This window comes from Festucalex cinctus, chromosome 8, assembly GCF_051991245.1.
Source record: "Festucalex cinctus isolate MCC-2025b chromosome 8, RoL_Fcin_1.0, whole genome shotgun sequence".
Classification (NCBI taxonomy): domain Eukaryota; kingdom Metazoa; phylum Chordata; class Actinopteri; order Syngnathiformes; family Syngnathidae; genus Festucalex; species Festucalex cinctus.
In genome coordinates, this window is record NC_135418.1 from 21898219 (window position 1) to 21920019 (window position 21801).

The 21801-nt window shown below is 40.0% G+C and overlaps 2 protein-coding genes and 1 long non-coding RNA gene across 6 annotated transcripts in view; 2 read left to right on the plus strand and 1 right to left on the minus strand.

Moving 5' to 3' along the window:
• Positions 1-5885: 5885 nt before the first annotated feature.
• On the minus strand, positions 5886-21508 carry LOC144023592 (uncharacterized). The gene is made up of 4 exons (XR_013284576.1): positions 21060-21508; positions 11357-11445; positions 9419-9539; positions 5886-6627 (listed from the first exon to the last, which is right to left on the minus strand). It is a non-coding gene; the product is annotated as an uncharacterized LOC144023592 (long non-coding RNA).
• Positions 14879-19933, plus strand: hrh1 (histamine receptor H1). Its single transcript, XM_077530024.1, has 2 exons — positions 14879-15040; positions 17909-19933. The coding sequence occupies exon 2, from the start codon at positions 18024-18026 to the stop codon at positions 19632-19634; it is 1611 nt and encodes a 536-aa protein (XP_077386150.1). The 5' UTR covers positions 14879-15040; positions 17909-18023; the 3' UTR covers positions 19635-19933.
• Positions 21066-21801, plus strand: part of atg7 (ATG7 autophagy related 7 homolog (S. cerevisiae)) — a 37763-nt gene continuing 37027 nt past the window's right edge. Inside the window, exon 1 of one of the 4 annotated variants that reach the window (XM_077529226.1) lies at positions 21066-21514. The gene's annotated coding sequence lies outside the window, so the exon portion shown is untranslated. The other 3 variants (XM_077529229.1, XM_077529228.1, XM_077529227.1) reach the window with 3 other exon arrangements.

Consider the following 21801-nt stretch of genomic DNA (forward strand, 5'->3'; position numbering starts at 1 on the left):
TGCCCTGCGATTGGTTGGCAACCAGTCCAGGGTGTCCCCCGCCTACTGCCCAGAGCCAGCTGAGATAGGCGCCAGCAGCCCCCGCGACCCTTGTGAGGAATAAGCGGTCAAGAAAATGGATGGATGGATGGATATATTGCAGTGAACTTTTCCTTGAATCAGTACAAATTAATCAAGTATTCCATGTATTTTGAATTACGCTCCACATTTCTTCCCTCTGTCATAGTCCAAGAAATCAAATTTGAGCAAAATGGTCAATAGCTAGCTTGCGCTAAGCTAACCTGAGAAGATTTGTCTCTCGTCCAAGTTTTCAAACTCCTTCCATTTGTTGCTAGGACGGCATCACAGGTCAACAGCAAAGTAACGACACTGATACTATGCCTAGATGAGCTTTATTGACTAATTACTTAACGGTTTAATTTAATGCTCATTAGCATACACTTCTGGATGTCGCTTTCAAAGACAGCAAGCTTCACACGACGCTGTACACTTCCCACAAATGCTTTCAAATGTTAATACTGATATCACAGTGGTCTTTGATTTCTGCTTCCAATAATCATATTCTGGCAAACATTTGAAGTCCAACTGGGTTCAAAATGAGAACATAAAACGTCCTCTTCCAACTTATTGCTTCCATTTTGAGATTTCAGGATAGCGCATATCGCATGATTACTTTCGAGAACAGACTGGACAGCTAAACCTGCTAAAGCCGTTTAGATGTACGACACGCCTGAAAGGTTTTGGCACTGGGAAGCTTCAGGTGTATGATGTAATCAGCGGATTTGAATGCCAGCATCCTGAAGGCTTTTTTTCTTTTTTCCTTCTCTGTCCCGCTGAGTCTGATCCCAGCGCTGATGCGGGGGCCTCGTTCTAACGGGAGGGGTAAATAATAAATATATAAATAAACATGAGCCATGAAGTGAGTCTGCTTGGAGTGGCTCGAGGTCCTCATCAAGTCTCAGACCCTGAATCATTCTGGTCACCTCTTGCCTGATTGGATCGACTGCGACAACATTCCACATTCAATGCATTTTAGGTTCTTTGAAGACTAAATTGCCCATAGGTGTGAATTAGAATCTTTGTCTTTTTACCCTGGCTTGGCTTGTGACTAGTCAATTGTGTATCTTTCCCCTTGACAAGCCCACAGAAGTTCCAGCTGTGACCTTAATGAGGACAGTAGAGGTCTTGCTGACAAAAAATGAATGTTATTTTTTTAAAACACACACAATTAACAACAAATTACACTTGGTGACTCACGCGCGCACACCTAGCAATTGAAGTAAAATACAGAAAATGAAATTTATCACAAATATCCAGTAGTTATGGTATCAGCTAAAGCTAAGCTAATATTTAGCCAGCTGAGCATTAAATTAACCGTTCAACAGTACAGTCAATGAAGCCCATCTCAACAATGTATCGACTCCCTCAATCACAGAAACAAATGAAATTCTACCCAGAAGAAACTATGCCAGCTAGCTCGCTAGCTTAGCTTAGCTATAAGAAGCAGCTGGTCTGCGTCAAAGTGGATTTATTATTTACAACACCAATAGACACACAAAAAAAACACCTCTGATTCTTCCTTTGGCCATAATATGGTACGGGATCCTAGTTAAAGTAAAAAGAAAAAAACAAATCCTGAGTTAGAAGTGGCAATGAACTAGTGACTTTCCAGTTCATTAGTTAAGTTTTCAGATAGGTGAGTGTCAATCAACTTGCAATTGTGATTGGTTAGCTAGGATCCAATCATTAACCATAAGTGTTGACATCATCCAAATTATGCATTTGTATTGGTTTAGATACGCAAATATGTCATGTCCACTGCAATTATCTAGGGGTCCGAAGGGGTTCAAAGTTAGTTTTCACCTAAATTTAATTTTTTAAAAAGTGCATTATTGCCTGAGATTAATCTTACAGCTGCACAATGAAAGTAAACGTTTGAACATTAAGTAATGTGCAGTGAACAGTTTCTGAGTGGTTATTTTCTCCCACCCGCACTTCATTCCTTCTTCTGATTGGAATTTTTGAATTTTCGTCAACTGTGTTGTTTTGGTTTTAGTCATTGACAAAATTGTCAGTCAATTTTAGTTATTGTCATCATCTCAATGAATGGCTCATGTTTACATTTTCGTCTGAATTTTTTTTTTAACGACGAATAATATGAAGCAGATTTTTCGCCGACGAAATTATCACTGCGGCCTTTCCAATGGCAATCAAACAGTACCTCTTCAAATGATCCTCATGCTTTTTTTTTCTTTAAATGTCAACTGGAGTGGTCAGCTAAACGCCCTCCCACCCTCTGTAGACCTCCCTCAAGACATGATGGGGTCCATTACACCTCCAGAAAGGTCAACCCTGATACTCCCTTGCCCCCTTGACTCACTCAGCTCAACGCCTCATTTACCACACATGTGCTCTCCATTTTGGAGAGTGCATTTACATGTCATGTGTCTATGTGTTATAATTTTGTATTTTAATAAAGAGTCCAGTGGAGCGGAGCATCCGGACAAGCCTGACGTGGACCGTGACTCACGGTGAGAAAGCGCAGGGGGGAACGTGACCTGCAGTGTGCCGTGGCCTGGCGCACACACTCCAACCTGGCTGTTTAACACACATTAACATCACAGATGCCCTCAGCTGGAAGCTCTAATAGATTGTTTGCAGGAGGTCGTTTTGCGTGTTTGAATTGGGCACGTGGGATGTAACAGAACAGCAGTTAGCATGTTTGCCATCATGAAGATTTATTTTTCAGTCTCTATACAAGCCGTCCATTTTCTAAAGAGCTTGTCCACATATCCTCACCTTAGACAAAAGACAAGGCACGCCCAATCAAACAAATCCTACACAGATGGGCAACGCCAAACTTTTTGTATCTATGCCGTCTAATTTGAATGGAGCGTGGCATCAATATTTGTATATAGATTGTTCTTTATAGAGTCACCTGATTGACTTTAATAGTCCAGTTGTAACACAGTTAATGTTGCCATATAACAAGCCAGTGCAAACAATAAGCACTTGAATATTCCCGTGTTTGTTTATCTATTAATGATGAATATCCATTTACAGGGGAGGCGGCTTAATGAAACGAAACGCGAGGTTCATTATTAATCTGCGACGAGGAGATTGCTTATTGAAAAGAGGGCTGCCCTGCTGTGAAGCGTTCGGTGGAGGGTAATGATTTCATGTTAGTTTTCCATGAACTTGATCATTTTCGGTCCCTGAGGCACTACAAAATGCTCCACTGTCAATTGATTGAGTGAAGGAAACTTGTTTATTATTGTGGTTGCAGTCATGTACAGTAGTACTGCTCTGCATCATTTTGAGAGCTATTTCAAAGATCTTGGTTAACTTTTTTTACGTACACAGTAGAGTGAAATTGTAAAAGTGTGTTCTTAACTTCTGATTCAGACTAAGAGAATGCATAATTTTGAATGCATCTATTCCAGTATAAACATGAAGTTCTGTAAATTGCAATTTTTTCTATATATATATCCATCCATCCATCCATTTTCTTGACCGCTTATTCCTCACAAGGGTCACGGGGGCTGCTGGCGCCTATCTCAGCTGGCTCTGGGCAGTAGGCGGGGGACACCCTGGACTGGTTGCCAACCAATCGCAGGGCACACAGAGACGAACAACCATCCATACTCACACGCACACCTAGGGACAATTCGGAGCGCCCAATTAACCTGCCATGCATGTCTTTGGAATGTGGGAGGAGACCGGAGTACCCGGAGAAGACCCACGCGGGCACGGGGAGAACATGCAAACTCCACCCAGGAAGGTCCGAGCCTGGACTCGAACCGGAGACTCTATATATATATATATATATATAAAATATATAAAAAATAAAAAAGTAATATTTACTTGAAAAAAATTGTATTTTTTTTTTTTTTTTTTTACTGTGTACTTTGTGTGCATGAATCTCCTGCACCGCCATGTAGAAGGGGCCTCTCCTGTGCTGAATTTAAAGGCACTGAAAGGATCCAATTCACTCCCACAACTGTACAAACGCCTGTTCCTAACTGCTGCGCGCATCTCCAAAAACGCCAAAAGAAAGAAACCACCACCCATGCGCACAGTCCGACTGCACTCGACTGACATGAAAATAGGGCCCCCTATCGCTGAGAACGTTTTGATTAATTTGAAACTGTGACCTACACATCCCCAGGGGTAAAGGCACCTCTGTGTATTGCGGGTTAAAAACAAACCAGCAATTAATCTGTCACTTTCACCAGCATAAAAAAAAGTCCTTTGTGTAAACCTTTGTATAAACGAGCACCCCCCAAACACACAAATTACTGTACAGGCACAAAGACGTTACCATCTGCAAAGCATAGCATTTGGCAATATGTGTTTTTTAGGGTGGATCTCCGCTGGTGCCGCCAATCAGTGGTGCTCCATGTGGATATCAGCACCCCCCCACCACCTCTCTCTCAACCTCGATGATTAATGGCGGCCCACCATAAAAGTAGGTCACCGGTGTTATTATAGCGTGTTGTGAATAGACGGCCATTTGAGTGCGGTACTATGGAACAAACTAATCAAAAGGACTGTCATGTTGTCACGTTACATAAATAATGTGAAAATGCCACAATGATTTGTCTATTGGGTATTTAACCCAGACCACCTCTCTATGTTAATGCAATGCAGACATCCGTACACAATATTTATCACTGTCATACGTGAAGGTTTTCAACACATGATCCTGATTCCTGTGAGCCTTGCAAATGAACAACAAGTTCACTTCCTTTTGCAAACATTAAACCTGCACGTGTGTGAGAATATCCAAACCCCAATTTCCGATTACTCCACACCGTCACAAGGTCAAAAGCACGTTAGGATCATCTGGTCTCCATCCTCCTCCGCCTACTCATTGTTATGATAAAGAGTTAATCTAAAAAATGTGCTGATCGCTCCAGAATGAATTTTGACTGTGACAGCGCTGCATTGTCGAGGTGGAATCAACCCTTTTAAAATAAATAAATAAATAAATCTAATGTGTTTTGTATTTGCTTGTTATTGTTTTTTTTTTATGCACCAGAGATTGGTGCCCAACGCCACAAAAACGGCATAAATCATGCTGTCACGTTTGTAGAACAAAGATGCATTTGGTGGCACAGTAAGGATCAGTGGCTCTTAAAAACAGCAAGCGTATGTGTTGCGTGCGTAAAAGAAAAATGAATGGTTATGTGTGCATTTGCGTGGAAACGGATGAAGGTCATTTCACGCGTCATTTTGGCTGGTAAAAGGAAGTTTGTGTGTGAAAAGAGATTTATGCTAGAAAAGGTCCTTAAAATACTTCCATGTGCATAGGGCTGCATTTCAGATCAGAATCAGAATGGATTTTGATTGACATTGACACTTGGACTATGAAAATGGTGGTTATGTTTTATATTTAAATGTAGTCACACTAGTAAATTCAGCTACTTTCTCAATCATTTTTAATCACTGCTTTAAAAGTGTCCTTCTGTGTTTTGAAAAAAAAATATATAGTACATACTGTATATTTATTTTGAGCCCAAAATGTACACAGGTGGCCATTTTGACTGAAAAGTTAGTCTTGATAGTGCATGACATACAGTTTTGTTGTCATTACTGATTTTGATGTTGTACGTAACACAACATGCCATAAGGTGTGTAGTTTTTATTTTATTTTTACTAAAAAAGTTCCTGTTCCAAAACAATATGATGCACACATCAAAATATGGATGTTTTGTCACAACACTACTCCAGGCAGTGCGTGATATGTATTACGTTTGACTCAAAATATTGTAATATGTGTTTAAAAAAACAACAACAACAACAAAAAAAACAAGTGGTATTCCGAAAAGAAGAATAAAGGATTTAGTAGACTAGACGACAAATCAAAAAGACACCTCACATTATTGATATTTTGTTCCAGTTCTTGTCCAGATAGCGTATGATATGCTGCTTTTGTGTGTAATACTCTTTGATATTTTTCTCTTTCTCTTATGGTATTTTGACCCACGAGTTCAAGAATGCATGATATGAATTCCTTTTGACCCAGAATTTATGGGAAAAAAATGTCCTTGTCCAAACCTGGACTAAAAAATTGTATATGACAATACTGATATTATGTCACATCCTGAGTTGAGATGAGGCATGATGAGGCTTGATATGCTTGTTTAGGGGTGGGGAGGGTAGCACAACCTATCCCAGCTGACTTTAGGCAAAAGACAGATGGCATTCAGTCAATTACACAGCACATATACTTGTAGAAACACCTGTGGCATTATGACTTAAAAAAACGTTCATTAAGATTTGAAAATAACACATTACAATAACTGATATTATGTCTCGCCATTATTTCAGATGGTGCATGATATATAGATTTGGACCCAAAATGTACACAAATAACAACAACAACAACAACAAAAATCTAATCTAATATTCTGACCAACAAAAGCTACATTACTTCAGACTAGAATATGACAAATCACAAAATCAATATTTTTCACGCACCCCAAGTCGAGAAAGTGCATGATATGTTTTTGTGTGAAAGTCCTGCTGATAGTAAACACTAAAGCACTGACCAAATTTTCTTGTTCGTTGGTTGCTCTGTCCAACAGGTCGACTTTCTGACTCAGAAATCTTCGGTACTGCAGACTAGAAAACAATAAATCACAATTTGGATATTTTGTCTCACCATTAGACCAGAATGTACATGATATGCATTGATTGAATTTAAATGTACAGTATAAAATGTGCAGTAAGACAGGTGGTATTGTGACGAGAGAAAAGAAAACAATGCTTCTCAATATTGTAGCCGAACCCAAATTACAAAATGTGCATGATATGCTGCTTTGTTTTTGTGTGTAACACTTTTTAGACACCCTTTTCCTATCCATTTCAACATATTTGAACAATATTGAATATGTCTGCCCGAGCGAGCCCAGCCAATGTCATTTATTCCCCCTTCCTCTTCCCAACGTGACTTCAATGACTCGGCGTCAACGGCGATTTTTTTTTCCTTTTTTTCTTTTCTTCTTGTCTCCATTTGCGTGTTTCCTCGGAGGCTTCAAAGCAATAGAATGCATGGGGAGGGAGGGTTTTTGGGGTATGGGACTGACTGAGGGGGGGCTGGAGGGTGGTGGGCTAGGGGCAGGCTGGGGAGGGGTGGTAAGCTTCAAGCTGCACACAGAGATAAAGAGCAGACAGCGTGTGTGCGTATGTGTGTGGGATTAGGCTGACTTTGACTGGCTGTGCTCCATTGTGACAGCAGCTCCTAAGAAGCTGCACACTGCCACATGATGGACACGGCTTGGAATTGCACAGATAACACCCCCCAGCCGCAAGCCCCCCATCCCATATAAACGCCCCAAGCCATCTCTCTCTCTCTCTCTCTCTCTCTCTCTCTCTCTCTCTCTCTCTCTGATAATGTCTCTTAGCTTCGGGATGCTCAATTTGTGTGACACAAAAAACATGCACTGAAGGTCATTGGTTCTTGAGACTATGCAATTACACACTTTGATGTTCAGAATCTGTGTGTGCGCACAAAACGTGCATGCGTGCTGTATGTCACGAGACAAAATGTCAGCGGCCATGTTACTGTAAGTGTATTTGTTGTGATTAGCATTACACCGCCCATTCGCAGCTGGCTATTTGCAAATTCATCTAGTCACATTTTTTTTTTTGAGTAGAAAAATTATTTGGAAAAAAAATTCTGGCCAATTAGAATGCAGTAATTGGTGTCAAAGAGGTCTTGTTCAACCGATACATCTTATTGGGGAGTTGCAGAGAGTCTTCGCTACTTCCTGTGCATTTTATTCAAATCAAATCAGGTGTAATCTGCCATTTTTAAGGTTAATGGTGCAAGATGAATTTGAAATGATATTAAAACTCATTCACTCCCAGCCATTTCCACAGAAGCAATCCCATTTTGTTCTGGCTGTTTTACTGGATTTTGACTGATTTTGCAAGGCCCACAGAATATTGTGATCTATTACTATAAAAACATGGAACCTATCAAAAGAAAGATTAAAGTCTCTTCTTTCATCAGGAAAAAAAAAAGTATATTTCTATCTGTTTCCGTTTTGCAGCAATTAGCATTAAAATATCGCTAAGTTTAATAAATTTTCACAAATGTATTTAAGATTGTGAGTAATTGAGCTTTTTTTCAACATGGCCCTGGTTGACCACCTTTGCTCTGCTGCCACCTGCTGGCCGTTTGTGTAATAACTACCATTTATGCAACCGTTCTTTGCAGTTGAAAGGCTGCATCAAAGCCTTCTGTATGCTCGAACATTAAAGAAAACAAAACAAAAAAAACATATAAATACGTCTTTGGGACACTTAAAACGTTTTTAAAAAATTTATTTATAAGTTAATGGGAGCAAGTTAGTTTTGGGATCAGTTTGTGGTATACTTAATGTAGTTCAGTGGTCACCAAGGACCACATTAGTAGCTCACAGGTCTGTTCTAAAAATAGCTAAGCAGCGATGAGACGTTGAGTTTTCCTAGGAGTTTTGTCAAAGTGTGCAAACGTGAACATTGGCAGAGATTTATAGAAATAATGTTGCATAACTGCATGTTTCCTAATTATTGTGGCGAATCAACCACAAAATGTTGTCCCGTAAATAATTATCATTGTGAAAAAACAACAAAACATATACCTAATAATAATATTCATAATTGAGGACATTTCTTATTTCAGAAGTGTGTTCCAAATTAGTCATCTTGTGATGCCATTTTCAGTCGACAGCCAGAGGCAAAATGGCCGCTCCCTGACATGTTTTTTTTTTTTAAGTTGCATTTTGCTGATCAATTCCACAAATGCAACTTTAATCAGAATACACACTATTGAAGTGAACATTTTTGACTTGGCTTCCTTTTCAATTAAATGCCACCATTTGTTTTTCCTCTTATGCAAAGTCACCCGACATGCTTTCATTGTAAGCTTGTTCCACCTGTCGAGGTAGTTAACATTAAACATGAAACCATCCGCTAAGTCCTGCCACCATTAGCCTCACTGCTGTATGGAATCTGAACTGACATTGTCATATTATCGCATACAAGAACAGACTTAAAAAAGAAATGAAAATAAGTTACATAAAATACGTTTAGAGGATTTGTTTCATATGTAGGGGAGAGCGAGGCTAGTTGTATTACGGGTAAGTTGTCACAATTTTCTTCTCCACCAGTCAATATTCTTGCATTCTTATCTTATTTGCATGTGCAGTTTCCCATTACATCTCAGCTATTGGCGATCATGTGACTGGGCCATGATGCCAGCACCTCATCATCAGCGAGGTTCGACACGCAAGAGTATTTTTCGTCATGCCCGTCGCTGCAGGCCTTTCACCTGAAAACTCATCTCAGCCTCCATGTGTCTGTGTGACATTTGCCACACGCCTTTCAAAACACGGGCGAAAAAAATAAAGATAAAAAAAACATTTACCATCTAATGTCTTGTTTCTTCCACTGGAATTGTTTTTATTTCTTGCTCGTTCCACATTTTTGGATCAGCGAGGGTGTTGGTTTTCAGATGTGGCATCCCCCCCCCGCAGCGCTGATAATTCCTGTGACGCACAAATGCAGCAATAAAAATGATGAAATTAATCCACCGCTGATGGAGCGAAGCTGCCGCTAATGAGCTCCCGTTAATTCTTGATTTGTTTTTGTCGTTTTCTTTTTTTATGCCTACGAAAACATCAAAATGGAAAACAATGAGGCTTTTTATTGCGCGCGTGTGTGTGTGCATATGTGTATGCGTCAGCGAGCTATTAAACCTCCTAAAGTGTTAATGGTGCCTGCGGGGTGTCGTACGCTGCCATCGCCATATGTTGACTGCATGCACCGATATTGTACGTATGCGTGCATGTATGATTTTCTTATGATCGTGTCCGTGTGCTTGTGTGTGTATCTGTGTGTTAGGCCATGTCTTTTGTCTGTTAGTTTCCAGTGCATTATTCTTCATTAGAAACAGATGAGTGCCTCTGTCTATTCCCACACTGCCCTTGGGTTCAAGTCAATCCACCACCCAGGCACCCACCCTACCATACACACAGAACTAAGGCCGACAGTAGTATATTCCATACAGCAGTATCAAACGTCCCTCTTTTATTATTATTATTATTACACAAGTAGGGAGAGCGGAGCTAGTTGTATCATGGGTAAGTTGTCACATTGAAATTTTCTTCTCCACCAAAGGGCGCAACGAAAAAGTGGAATGCTAGTTTTCTTTGTATAAATGGTTATGTGTTGTGTACTGTCTGAGAAGAGAATAGCACATTGTGAGTTGAGATGAGTGCCAGTTATCTGTTTTGCAAAGTAAATTTTTTCACCTTCATATATTTTGAAACAGGCATCGTACATAGACAAATTCTAGCAGCAAATCAAGTGGACTCGTTAGAGGAGAGATTCAGGCATCTTGTCATGACTCAGTCACTGCTCTGTTTTAAGCTAACTTTAAACTAGAGGAAGTTTTAGCCAACATGGTCGTATGGGGCAACTTGTCTCAGTGATTTTAGGGTTTGTTGTCACATATGCAAAGAATGGGCAAATGAAAATTGCACCACTGTCAACTCTGTTTACGTATGCCAGAATTGTTCTTCAATTGAGTCTGAAGAATGAGGAATTTAGTTTGATAGGTTTTGTTTCATTTATAAAAATGGATTTTCCAGTTGTTGGAACTACAGGATGCCCACATGTCAGGACTGGTTTAAGTTTCATAATGAACAATCCATGCATTAACTGAAATGCTTTAATTTTTTAAATTTTAATCTCAAATTTCCAGTTTAAGGGAAGCAAAACAGACATTTGAGGCTGAGAGCTATGACCTACATGCCAGCAGTTCCTAAGGATTTTAATTTATTTCATAATATTTTTTGTTAAAGTTTGCTCAATGACTGTAGTAAATTGTCAAGATCAATGATAAACAAATTCTGACTGTAAAAGCAAACAAACAAACAAACAAAAATAGGAGAACAAGGATAATTTTGTCCTTGTTTTATTAGTTGCAAAATCCAACGTGACAACTCACCCATTGGTGGGGCAACATCTCACATGTTCACTCCCTCTATTTGATGGCTTATATAACTCTGCACCGACACAAACTACGAAAATGACATGAATACGAAAAATATACTTTGGTCTTTTAGCTGGTATAAGTTTGGTTTATATATGATGTATTGATTCCAAGAAATATATCAAAGTATAAAAAGTGGTACAAATAAGCCCCGGTCTCCCTATTGGAGTGTTAAAATTCCAGAGTTAAATTTGTGGGAGTTAATTTTAACTCCCGAAGTGTAATAGTAACATTTTTGAGTAAATGTTATTTGACAGAGTTGATCACTTATTGTGAGATTAACTCTACAGAGTGTTCGATTAACTCCACCTTTGCTCCTCCACTTTTCCAGTTTGACAGAGACAAATCAGTGCCGTTTTCCTCTTCCTCTTTTCCTCCTTCATACCAATGGGGAAACACTGAAATTCAAACAAAAGAAATTTGAGCACATGAAGTCATTTTCGCTCACAGACAGGGCTGGACTGTCCATTTGGCATAAAGGGCAGATGCCCGGTGGGCCGGCCCACAATTTAGAATTGCCAGTCCATTAATCCATTTCAAATATAGATAGCAAGCTGAAACATCATCAATAAACATCAGTGGCAGAACTACATGTTAGGCGAGGTGGGCCGAAGTCAAAATGCCAGGTCTGTTTTTTTATTTTTTATTTTAGTGCCAGTCCAGCCCTGCTCAGAAGACACATGTCAACAACATGCTGAAATGCTCTCTTCAAAAGAAGTGATCTCAACTACCAATAGGTTAAAGTTGATGGTTTTCAAATACAAAGTTGTACTAACTGTTTGCAGTGAAATGAATGATGACGTTCCAATTTTGTTGAATAACTGATGTACTTAACAAGTCTACTCCTGTCGTGTTAATTTAACTTTCATTTAAGTCTGGAGAGTGTTAAAAATCAACTCAGTGGAGGTCAATTCACCACTTGACTTTTTTTTGCTGCGTACAAAATTTTACGCAATCCTCAACTCAACTCAACTTTATTTACAAAGAGCTTTAAGAACAGGCATTGCTGTATACAAAGTTCTGTACATAAACAAACATCAGTTTTGCAGTAAACAAGAACAAAGCAAACATTTTGACAGTGCATTTGTGTAATTCACATGCAAAATTTAACGTAGAGTCACGTAATTAACTGACATAAATTCACCCCACGTGGAGTTTTGTGCAGCCCTTAATCCTCGGCGTAGGGAAGAAAAAAAAAGTGGTAAATCGGACGGCGGCGGTGGCCTGCCAGTTAATTGTCAAATTAACACCAGCAGAGAGATGAGAAAGAAGGCGACATGAAGAGACTGCAGAGCAGATTACATAAGTCCTTCATTCACCTCACATGCCTGACTGTGTGACTGGAACACACGCCCGTGGAGGGGGGTGGCGAGGGGAGGGAAGCGGAGTAAATTGGAGAAAATTAAGTGGAAGAGGGATCGGTGGTGGGTGAGGGGATTGGGAAGACGAAGAAGGGGAGGAGGAGGAGGAGGAGAGGAAGGCTATTGCTCATGAAAGGGAGGGTGAAGATGATGTAAAGGGCATATGAAGTGGTGCCTCTTGTCATTCCAATGGGGAGGGTTGTGATATATGACCTGACATTAGAAAAAAAAAAATGTTAAAAAAAAATGCTGACAGAGAATGCAGAAATCAAGGAAGCTCCATATTAATTAGCCTATTCACAGAGTGGGTTGTATAATTCCTTTTGTAAAAGTGTGCACATTTTTAATTAAAATTTAAAAAAATAAATACACAAAAAGCACATCAATTATGTGACTGAATGAAAAAAAAAACCTGCTTCTTTTGTGCTTATTATAAGCGTGTCCTTAAAAAAAAAAAAAGGAATGATGCTTGCTCTTTTTGACAGCGTGTGTGCGTGTGATTCATGCTCGTACAAATCCAAATGAGCGGATCTGGCAAGGATGAAGCATCTTGCTCAAGGACACGATAAAAATGGCACAGGATTGGTTTGAAGAGGCCAAACCACTGCCAACTAGCGCCCTCTGCTGGATTAATCTGTAATAACATGAAGTGAGCCGAAAGAGGGAAGGATGGAGAGATCACACAGTCATTAATGCCATTCAAATACATGTTTAAAGAATAAACATGTAAATGGCCCCAAAAAGACTATTTGTGCGTCGCATTCAACTACAATATTTGCAGTAGCCAACAATTAAAGAAAACGTGAAAGTTATTATTTGAATATACAGTAAAATGTCCATCACGATCTCAACAACCAGCAGAGGGCAGTGTGAACTTACAAAATAAAATTGCTTACACTTTTCTATGTCGTCGATTTACCATATAGTACAAGTAGTAGCCCTAATATTGTGTAGTTAGGAAAAAAAAATACATGTATATTTCTTAATCATCATATATATATATATGACACCATTATTTTTGTCTAGGCCAGTTTAATTTGTCTTTTTTTTTTTTTTTTTTAATAATTAAACCAAAAAATGTAAATCCTTGGAGTGAGATGAGGAAGCTGCATACTAAACTAGTGATACATTAACATTTGTTGCCATGACTACTACTTCTGCGTCTGCTTCCATTTCTTCTTTTACTTTCATTTGATGGTGGTTGGAAAACACTTTTGATGTATTGCCACCACATTCTTAGCATGCTATAAAGATGGTGGCCACCGGCAGTAATGCATACTTATTTCTTCTTCTTCTTTCTTTTGCCAGTTGGCAAATAAGGGAATGCGGATTTTGGCTGCCAGACCCAGTTACGAGCTCTAAATTTAATACATACAAGTGGCACCTGAGAATAAGTTGCAGAACCAGCCAAAAAAAACAAAAGTGGGACTTTTAGTCCGAAAATGCAGTACTTAGGCCCATTGCTGGCGTTAGAAGGAATCCTTGTACAGAACCATTACTATTCAGGAAATCAGCAAAACAGCATGTTGGTTTTATTATCATTAGCATTGCATTTTCAAAACGAGTAAGCTATTTTGAACACTCAAAATTGTTGAATTAGTAAATGAATGAATAAATAAAAAATAAATGAATGAATGAATGAATGAATGAATGAATGAATGAATGAATGAATGAATGAATGAATGAATGAATGAATGGATGAATGAATGAATGAATGACACACGCACGTCGTGGACTGACTAATAGCATAGATTTGTTTGTGGAAAAAGTATGAAATCTACCACATTGTCTACTGTACATCACTGACGATAGCGCTCCTAGTACGACTACATGGTGCATCCACAAGGGGGCGCTGATTCCCTATAACAAATGCCTATGTACAACTTCGCATGCTTTACATGTTGGAAAACCTTGAGTTAGCAAATGTTTTTAGTTTGCAGGATTTTGCATTGCATCCCCGCCTCGCCCCCGGCTTTTAATGAACCATTTGTACAAGAGGCATGCACTATTGTGATAAAAAGAACAACAAGCTCTTCCATTAGTATAACAGCACTGTGTACATATATCCACCTGTTCGTAGAACAGAATAATAACCTTGTGGTCAACTAAATAATCTCAGATAATCTGAGTCAGATTGTTCATCGAGTGACTAATTTTATAAAGAGACTAGATCATTATTTGGTGTGCCATGAGTTTATAATGTAATTCAAATATGTGCCTTAACTCAACAAAATGTGCTCAGCGCTGCATCAATCGTATATTTTCTTTAATTAGTTAAACGAAGAATAATAATGAGAATTTAGGGAAAAAAGGAGTATAATCCTCTGACAGCATTATTGAATATGCAGCAATTAGATAGTGACCATTGCCACTAATGAGCCTGTGCTCCCAAACCACACCCCCCACCCCAATGCAAGTCTGGATCTGGTACATCCCCTGATGAATGCAAGACATTAGTTGTTATATTTGTCAACCCTCGCCAGCTTTCACCTCATCATCTGGTGGCAACTTCACCACTTTTAGGAGGCGACGGCGGGGGCAAGTGCTAATGAATCAGAGCTCGTGCGAGGGAGACGAGGTGCATATTTGGACACTCTTGACAGGAATACATCGTGCATTGTTTACACCCCTGGTAAGAGCCGAATCTTCTATTTTGCTCCACGCATAAACACGCTAAAACTCTCATCAGCTCTATTTATGTTATTGTGGTCCTATAGTCGAGGTGTGCGCGCGTTTATTGCGTGCGCAAAAGTTGGTACAGTGCAGCTCAACAGGCGATGCGTATACCGTGCGCTCGAACCCTTGTTAATTAATTTTCTCATTATGCTTCTTAAATGATGGCAAGTCTGCGAACAGGACACGAGATGTGCGCTCGTTTGAATGCTTCCGCTGATGGCATAATGATATCAGAGAGGCACAATGGTCATTACGCACGATTCTATTGGGGGATAAATAGAGTTTAGAGAAGAAAAATATCACAAACTGTAGATAACTGTTGCATTTAATCCACTGTCTAGATTATTTTCTGTATGACTGGTTCACATGTTATGGGGGTTCAATGATGTAGATCTTAAAGATGACGTACCCCCAGCCCTCTGTCAACAATAGATCGGATACTACATTCATTATCTTTTATCAAGCAATCGAGATGTTTACAAGAACAATAGCAGCCTTGGAGGGAAACATACTGTAATTTACTGAGCGATTCAGCGGATGACTCACGTCTCAAAGTACTACACAAAAATGAATCACCTGCTCCTGAGTGTATGCAACATTTTTTTTCTTTTCACAATTTAGAACTTAACACCTTCCAATGCTGTTATCGTCATCTTCACGCTGACAGTATGTTGTACTTGTTAATGACTAAATAAAAAGGATGTATAGAGAAGTTGTTCATGCTTGGTCGTTATGTCCAATCATAAAAACATGCATCCAGCACCTTGTGACCATGTTGCTATTGTGCAGTGGTGAGTGGTCAGGGAGAGCAAGGCTTTCACCATGTCCTAAACCCTATCAGACCTAAATTCTAGTATACTATGTATTCTATGAAACTGAATTCATTCATTCCTAAAATTATATACCTGTCATTAAATTGGCTGCAGTGCTTCCAGTACTGGATGTGGATGATAGGTAGATTTAGGTAGAACCATTATGAACTAAAAATCCATAATTGTCCATAATCTAAAAATATGCTTTGGTTTCAGCATCCATGAGCTTTCAGGTTTGACTTTAAATGTTTGGATTTCGTTATTCTGCGATTGGCTGGCAACCAGTCCAGGTTGTACCCCGCCTACTGCCCAAAGCCAGCTGAGATAGGCTCCAGCACCCCCAGCGACACTTGTGAGGAATAAGTGGTCACGACAATGGATGGATTTCGGTATATGGAGTGCAATACTTCTTGATCAATATCACTTTCAGCTAAGGCTGTTTGAAGATGACTTGACTTGACTTGACTTCACATGACCCCCAACCAAATAAACTTTAAAAAAAAACAAAAACAAAAAAACAACAACGCAAGACTGCCATCTAGTGTTACGGAGGCCAATGTTTGAATTACACCCAGCTCATGTACAGTAAACTGGGCTATCAGGGTGTAGCTAAATGGCAAGAAGGAGCAATGTAAAAGTAGCTTGACTAACGTGCACACGCAGCCATACTGAATGAATGAGATCTCATTCACATGTTGATGAATGGTGTCATTTGCTGCCATGGAAAGAAAATGGGTGGCTCTTTCAGTGGTGATGCAGCAATAGGAAAATGTCGAGTTGATGAACAGGCCTGTCCGCCACCTGAGCCAAGCTGCCAAGACCTCCACCAAGGCTGAGCAATCCTAATTCAGATGGGCACCAAAGACTACAGTGATTGTAGTTTGCGGTCATACAGAGAGCACATATAAATCTTATAGGAACATAAACTCGAGAACTTAAAACACTGTGGACGAACCAATCACGTCAATTTGGAAAACTAATCACCAGTAAATAGGCCGTGTCTACACAATAATGCGCAGGAATTTCTTTAGAATTCTTTATGTGCTTTAATGGGTGCTATTGTTTTGGGTAGCAACGATTGCGTTTATGAACTGAGATATTTGCAGTTGTTTTTCTGATATGGAAAATGGGAGGCATCTATTAGAGGGAAGCTTTTAATGGAACAATGCACCTACAACGACTTATTGTCATGGTCCTGAAAAGGCCAAATGACGCACTCCAGTTTACCGAGCGAGATATGCCTATAAAGGCTACATACAGAACATATATACACACACACACCTGCTTCCATGGCAACAGGTATAAGCCTATTTTATCTTCCCCCTTAAGACAAGAGCATGTTCGCTAACAACATAAAAGGCGTCTTGCTGTGCTCTGCAAATACACAAAAGTCGTGAACATGGCGTGCTGTGGAATTCTATGAATGTAAATGAATTCAAGCAGACATAAATGTGCAATTAGTGTCTCAGTTTCTCAAATCACAGTTTGTGTGCTGACTGGATTTGCCACTGTCTCATGTGTGTGATTGAGTGTTAAAGACAGCCAGCTGGGCAGTGAAAGATAAAGTGCAAGGGAGTCAATTCCAGTTTTCACTTGAAATGTTACGGAAACGTCAAGTCACAATAACATTTCTGAACAACAGGCTTAAGTGGTGCATTTAAGCCTGATTGATTAGAAAGTACACTAAAATGTGTTCTAATCATTGAACATTACATGACTTAACCGCCTCTCAGAATTACTCTGCACTAAAAAAAATAGTGATAGACTGATAAGTTGTTGTTTTTTTTTCCAGGGCTGATATCAATACTGATTATTAATAGTCAACCAATATTTCAAGCCAATATTCATTTGCAGTAAAAGAGAAAATATTAGTGTCAAAAATTTAAAATGAACTTTCAAGGAGTCAAGATCAGACCTTGTTATAAAAAACAAAATCCTGGAAAGCCAACTGCTCCTGAGGAGGTACAAATAAAGCCAGTCATCTAACATAATATTATTTTTATGTCTTTCAGATGAAAACAGAACAATTCATGGATGATCGATTGAGACCACAAAGATAATAAAAACGTTTCACTGTTTTTATTTGGACCACCATGGGACTAGATCGATAGGCGTTCAACTTGTAAGATGGAATCTGCTCTGTCGCTCTCCACGGTCCATCTGCACCTGAACACAAACAGCTACGCCGACGACAACAACAACAGTTGCAACAGCTGCGGCGGCCACCCAGATGATCCCAACGCCTCCACCGTCGATCACACGTTCCCGGCCCATGGCCGACTGCACAGCGCCTTGCTCGGAATCTCTCTGGGCTTCGTCTCCCTCCTCACTATTATAATGAACCTGCTGGTTCTTTACGCCGTGAAAAGAGAGAAAAGCTTGCACACGGTCGGTAATCTGTACGTCGTAAGCCTCTCGGTGGCCGATTTGATCGTGGGTGCCACTGTGATGCCGCTCAACCTGGTGTATCTGCTGCAGGATGAATGGAAGTTGGGCATGGCCCTCTGCCAGTTTTGGTTGATTATGGATTATGTGGCAAGCACGGCATCCATTTTTAGCTTGTTTATCCTCTGCCTGGATCGCTACCGCTCTGTCAGACAGCCGCTCAAGTATCTGAAGTATCGAACGAGAGGGAAAGCAAGTGTCATGATATCTGGAGCCTGGCTGCTGTCCATGTTGTGGATTTTTCCTATTTTAGGGTGGAGGTCCTTCAGCCATGTAGAACTTAAACCTGAAGAGGAGAACAAGTGTGACACAGATTTCCGCTTTGTCACATGGTTTAAAGTTCTCACCGCCGTCTTCAATTTTTACGTACCCTCTATTTTGATGCTTTGGTTTTACACACACATCTACTTGGCAGTAAGGCAACATTTGCGAGACCGAGAGAGGATCATTCATCCAAAAGGCTCATTTGGAGAAAAGGACAATGATGAAAACGCCGCGTCATCAAACGACTCAAAATCCGACGAAAAGGAATGTGAGGCTCCGGTGAAACTTTTAAAAAGGCGACTTGACCAGAAATTTCTAGAGCAGACATATTCTCTTGAGGAATTTGATAAAACCAAAAGTTCCCTTTCTCGATCACACCGAAAAATTGGCGCGCAGTGTCCAGATCCACGTTTGCTTGCCGTGACAACAAAGGAACACAGAGTGGCTTCAAAACAAGGAAGGGACTCCTTAACTCCTGAGGAGAAAGATGCTCCAGTTGGACTCAGTTCAGCTCGCCTGCCACCGGAAAATTCAGAAAGGAACCGGGAATCATCTTTAAACGAATGTCACGTCACAGTGCCAAACTCCGTACGCGGCGTTTGCCATATCAACCAGGTGCAGAGGTGCACGTCCTTGCTCTGCAACAACTACGAACCCAATTGCGCTCCGCCCTGGTCCAAAGTGGCCAATGACGCCGAGCTGGACCCGGTGAACGAGGTGACTCTACGGCAGACGTGGCAAAGGTTTATCAAACTCTCTCGTGAGAGACTCCACAGCCTGAGGATCCACAAGGAGCACAAGGCGGCCAGGCAATTGGGCTTCATCATCGCAGCTTTCCTGCTGTGTTGGATCCCGTACTTCATAGCCTTTATGGTTATGGCGTTCTGCAGAGAGTGCGTGCACCATGACCTGCACATGTTCACCATATGGCTTGGTTACATCAACTCCACCCTCAATCCTTTTATATACCCGCTGTGCAATAGGAATTTTAAAAGAGTTTTCAAAAATATTCTGCACATCAATTTGTGAGTCAATCACTCACAATGAGCATAAAAGGGAACATCAACCCATTTTTTGTTGTTGACAATAATCTATTCTATGCAGCCCCACTAGTCTAAATATGGTATTCTGGTTCATATTGGGTTAGTAGAAGATGTGTTTAGCAGCAAAATCCAGCTGTTTTTATCCATCTCAGGGGCGTCCATTTTGCCACTTTCTGTCGACTGAAGATGACATCAATGTTGCTCAGGTCTGTGATTGGTCATTGTCTGAGCCCTGAGCAACAATGGTGTCATCTTCAGTCGAAAGAAAGTGGCAAAATGGCCGCCCCCTGAGATGAATTAAAAACGGCTGGATTTTGATGCATAACACATATTCCACAATCAGAATGTTATGTTTAGACTAATGAGGTCACATGTAACATATTATTGGCAAGAAATGTTTAAGGTGAAATTCCCCTTTAAAGCTTATTAACTGTCATGGAGCTGGCTAACTAAGTGGTAGTCCAACATTGCAACTCACACTTGAGAAGTTAACGACTCGCGGCAGTCAAATCAAAGCTAACGACTAAACAAACAGACCGAGACCATGTACATGTGGAAATTAGTTAAGATGTATTCACAATGATTATTATTATTTTTATTTTTTTTAAAATAATTTTAATGTTCCTTCCACATGAAACAGGCAGAATACAATCATTTGTTATATCGGGTCACAGAGTAAATAAATTTGATATGTATGCATATTTATATGTAAATACAGCAAAGTGATGTCCATGTTTCAAATGCAAGTCCACTATCCTCTTGGGACCATGCAGTTTCAAGGTGTGCAATACGTTGTCTTTTACATGGGCCTTTACATTGTCTTTTACATTTTTTTTTTTGGGGGGGGGGGGGTATTTTATTTCCGATTGAGACTCATTTTCATGCTAATGATAATAAAATGAACAGAAACTTTAATGTCTGTGTGTGTGTTTTCATTTTTTTATATTGATTCCATCAATAAAACAAACTGTACAAAACCATTGCAGCACTTTATATTGATATTATTCTCCTCGGTATATTCCCACTCATTCTGAATCCTGTAGTTAATTTGTGCTGATTCAATATTTGGATTTCAGGAAGCTACAGCATCATTATTAGAGCACGTTATCACGTTTTGCATCGGAAGGGACTGTCTTGTCTGTCTGGGAGACAGCAGAGGTGGTGGAATTGAGGTGAAGGGGGTGTGGAGAAGGGACAATGTGAACAGGAGATATTTGGCTATAATCGCAGTGGTTACATCTATGACAGGGTAGTATTGAGGTCAAAACATTCTGTGATGCACTATTTTGAATGTGATTGTTTCAAGTTGTGGGGAAATAATGGGTTGGTTACATCATATCTCTTTCCTATATCTCAGTTCCCCTCTACACTTTAATTCAACACTGTACTTTCACGACTGTCCCTAACTCACCCAGTCCTGCGGCGATTTCCAAACTTCCTGGATGGTTTTCATTTAAAACAGCTCCCTTCCGGAACGTTGGACACCAAAGCTTTGCTTCACAACGATGTTTCTTTTGAAGACTTGAATGGACGGTAGTGTTAACGTGACTATAAACTTTCACTGACGCTAATTGTTTGATTCACTCTTCACAAAAGCGAACGTGTGGGTCCATTTAACTTGTGCGCAAATTCACAATGAAAAGAACCGGCACCTACAGCTTTTTGTCAGTATTCTCGTTCTTTGTCGTTTGTGCGTTCGTGTTTACGTTTTTATTTTTTGTATTTTACTCAATGATGTACGTCCCTTAACAACCTTTTAAAATACTACCTCGGTCGGTGGCTATCAATATTTACCCATGATGCACCGCTTTGTGACGCCCCATCAAGTCACGTGACTAAAGGAATACGGAAATCAGGATCTCCTGGGTAAGCGAATCAAGTCTGGTTGCCAATTTTGACAGCGTTGTTAGACTGCTTTTGACACGCAAACATTTGGAGAATGTAGTGACGTTTTATTTCTTTGAGTGTGCTGCACCCGTTGGCAAACGCCGCGCGAGACTTTTATTTAGGGAACGTTGGCTAATAGTAGGTGAAAAAAACCTCCCAAATATTTCATGGAGTTTGGTGTGTAGCAGTAAAACCTCATACATTGTCTTTCTTCAGAAAAAAATATAAAATAAATGACGCTGGTGCTAAGGAATTACTGAATATCC

Excerpts from the sequence above, each read along its gene's own strand:
- hrh1 (XM_077530024.1), top strand. The coding sequence starts at position 18,024 with ATGGAATCTGCTCTGTCGCTCTCCACGGTCCATCTGCACCTGAACACA.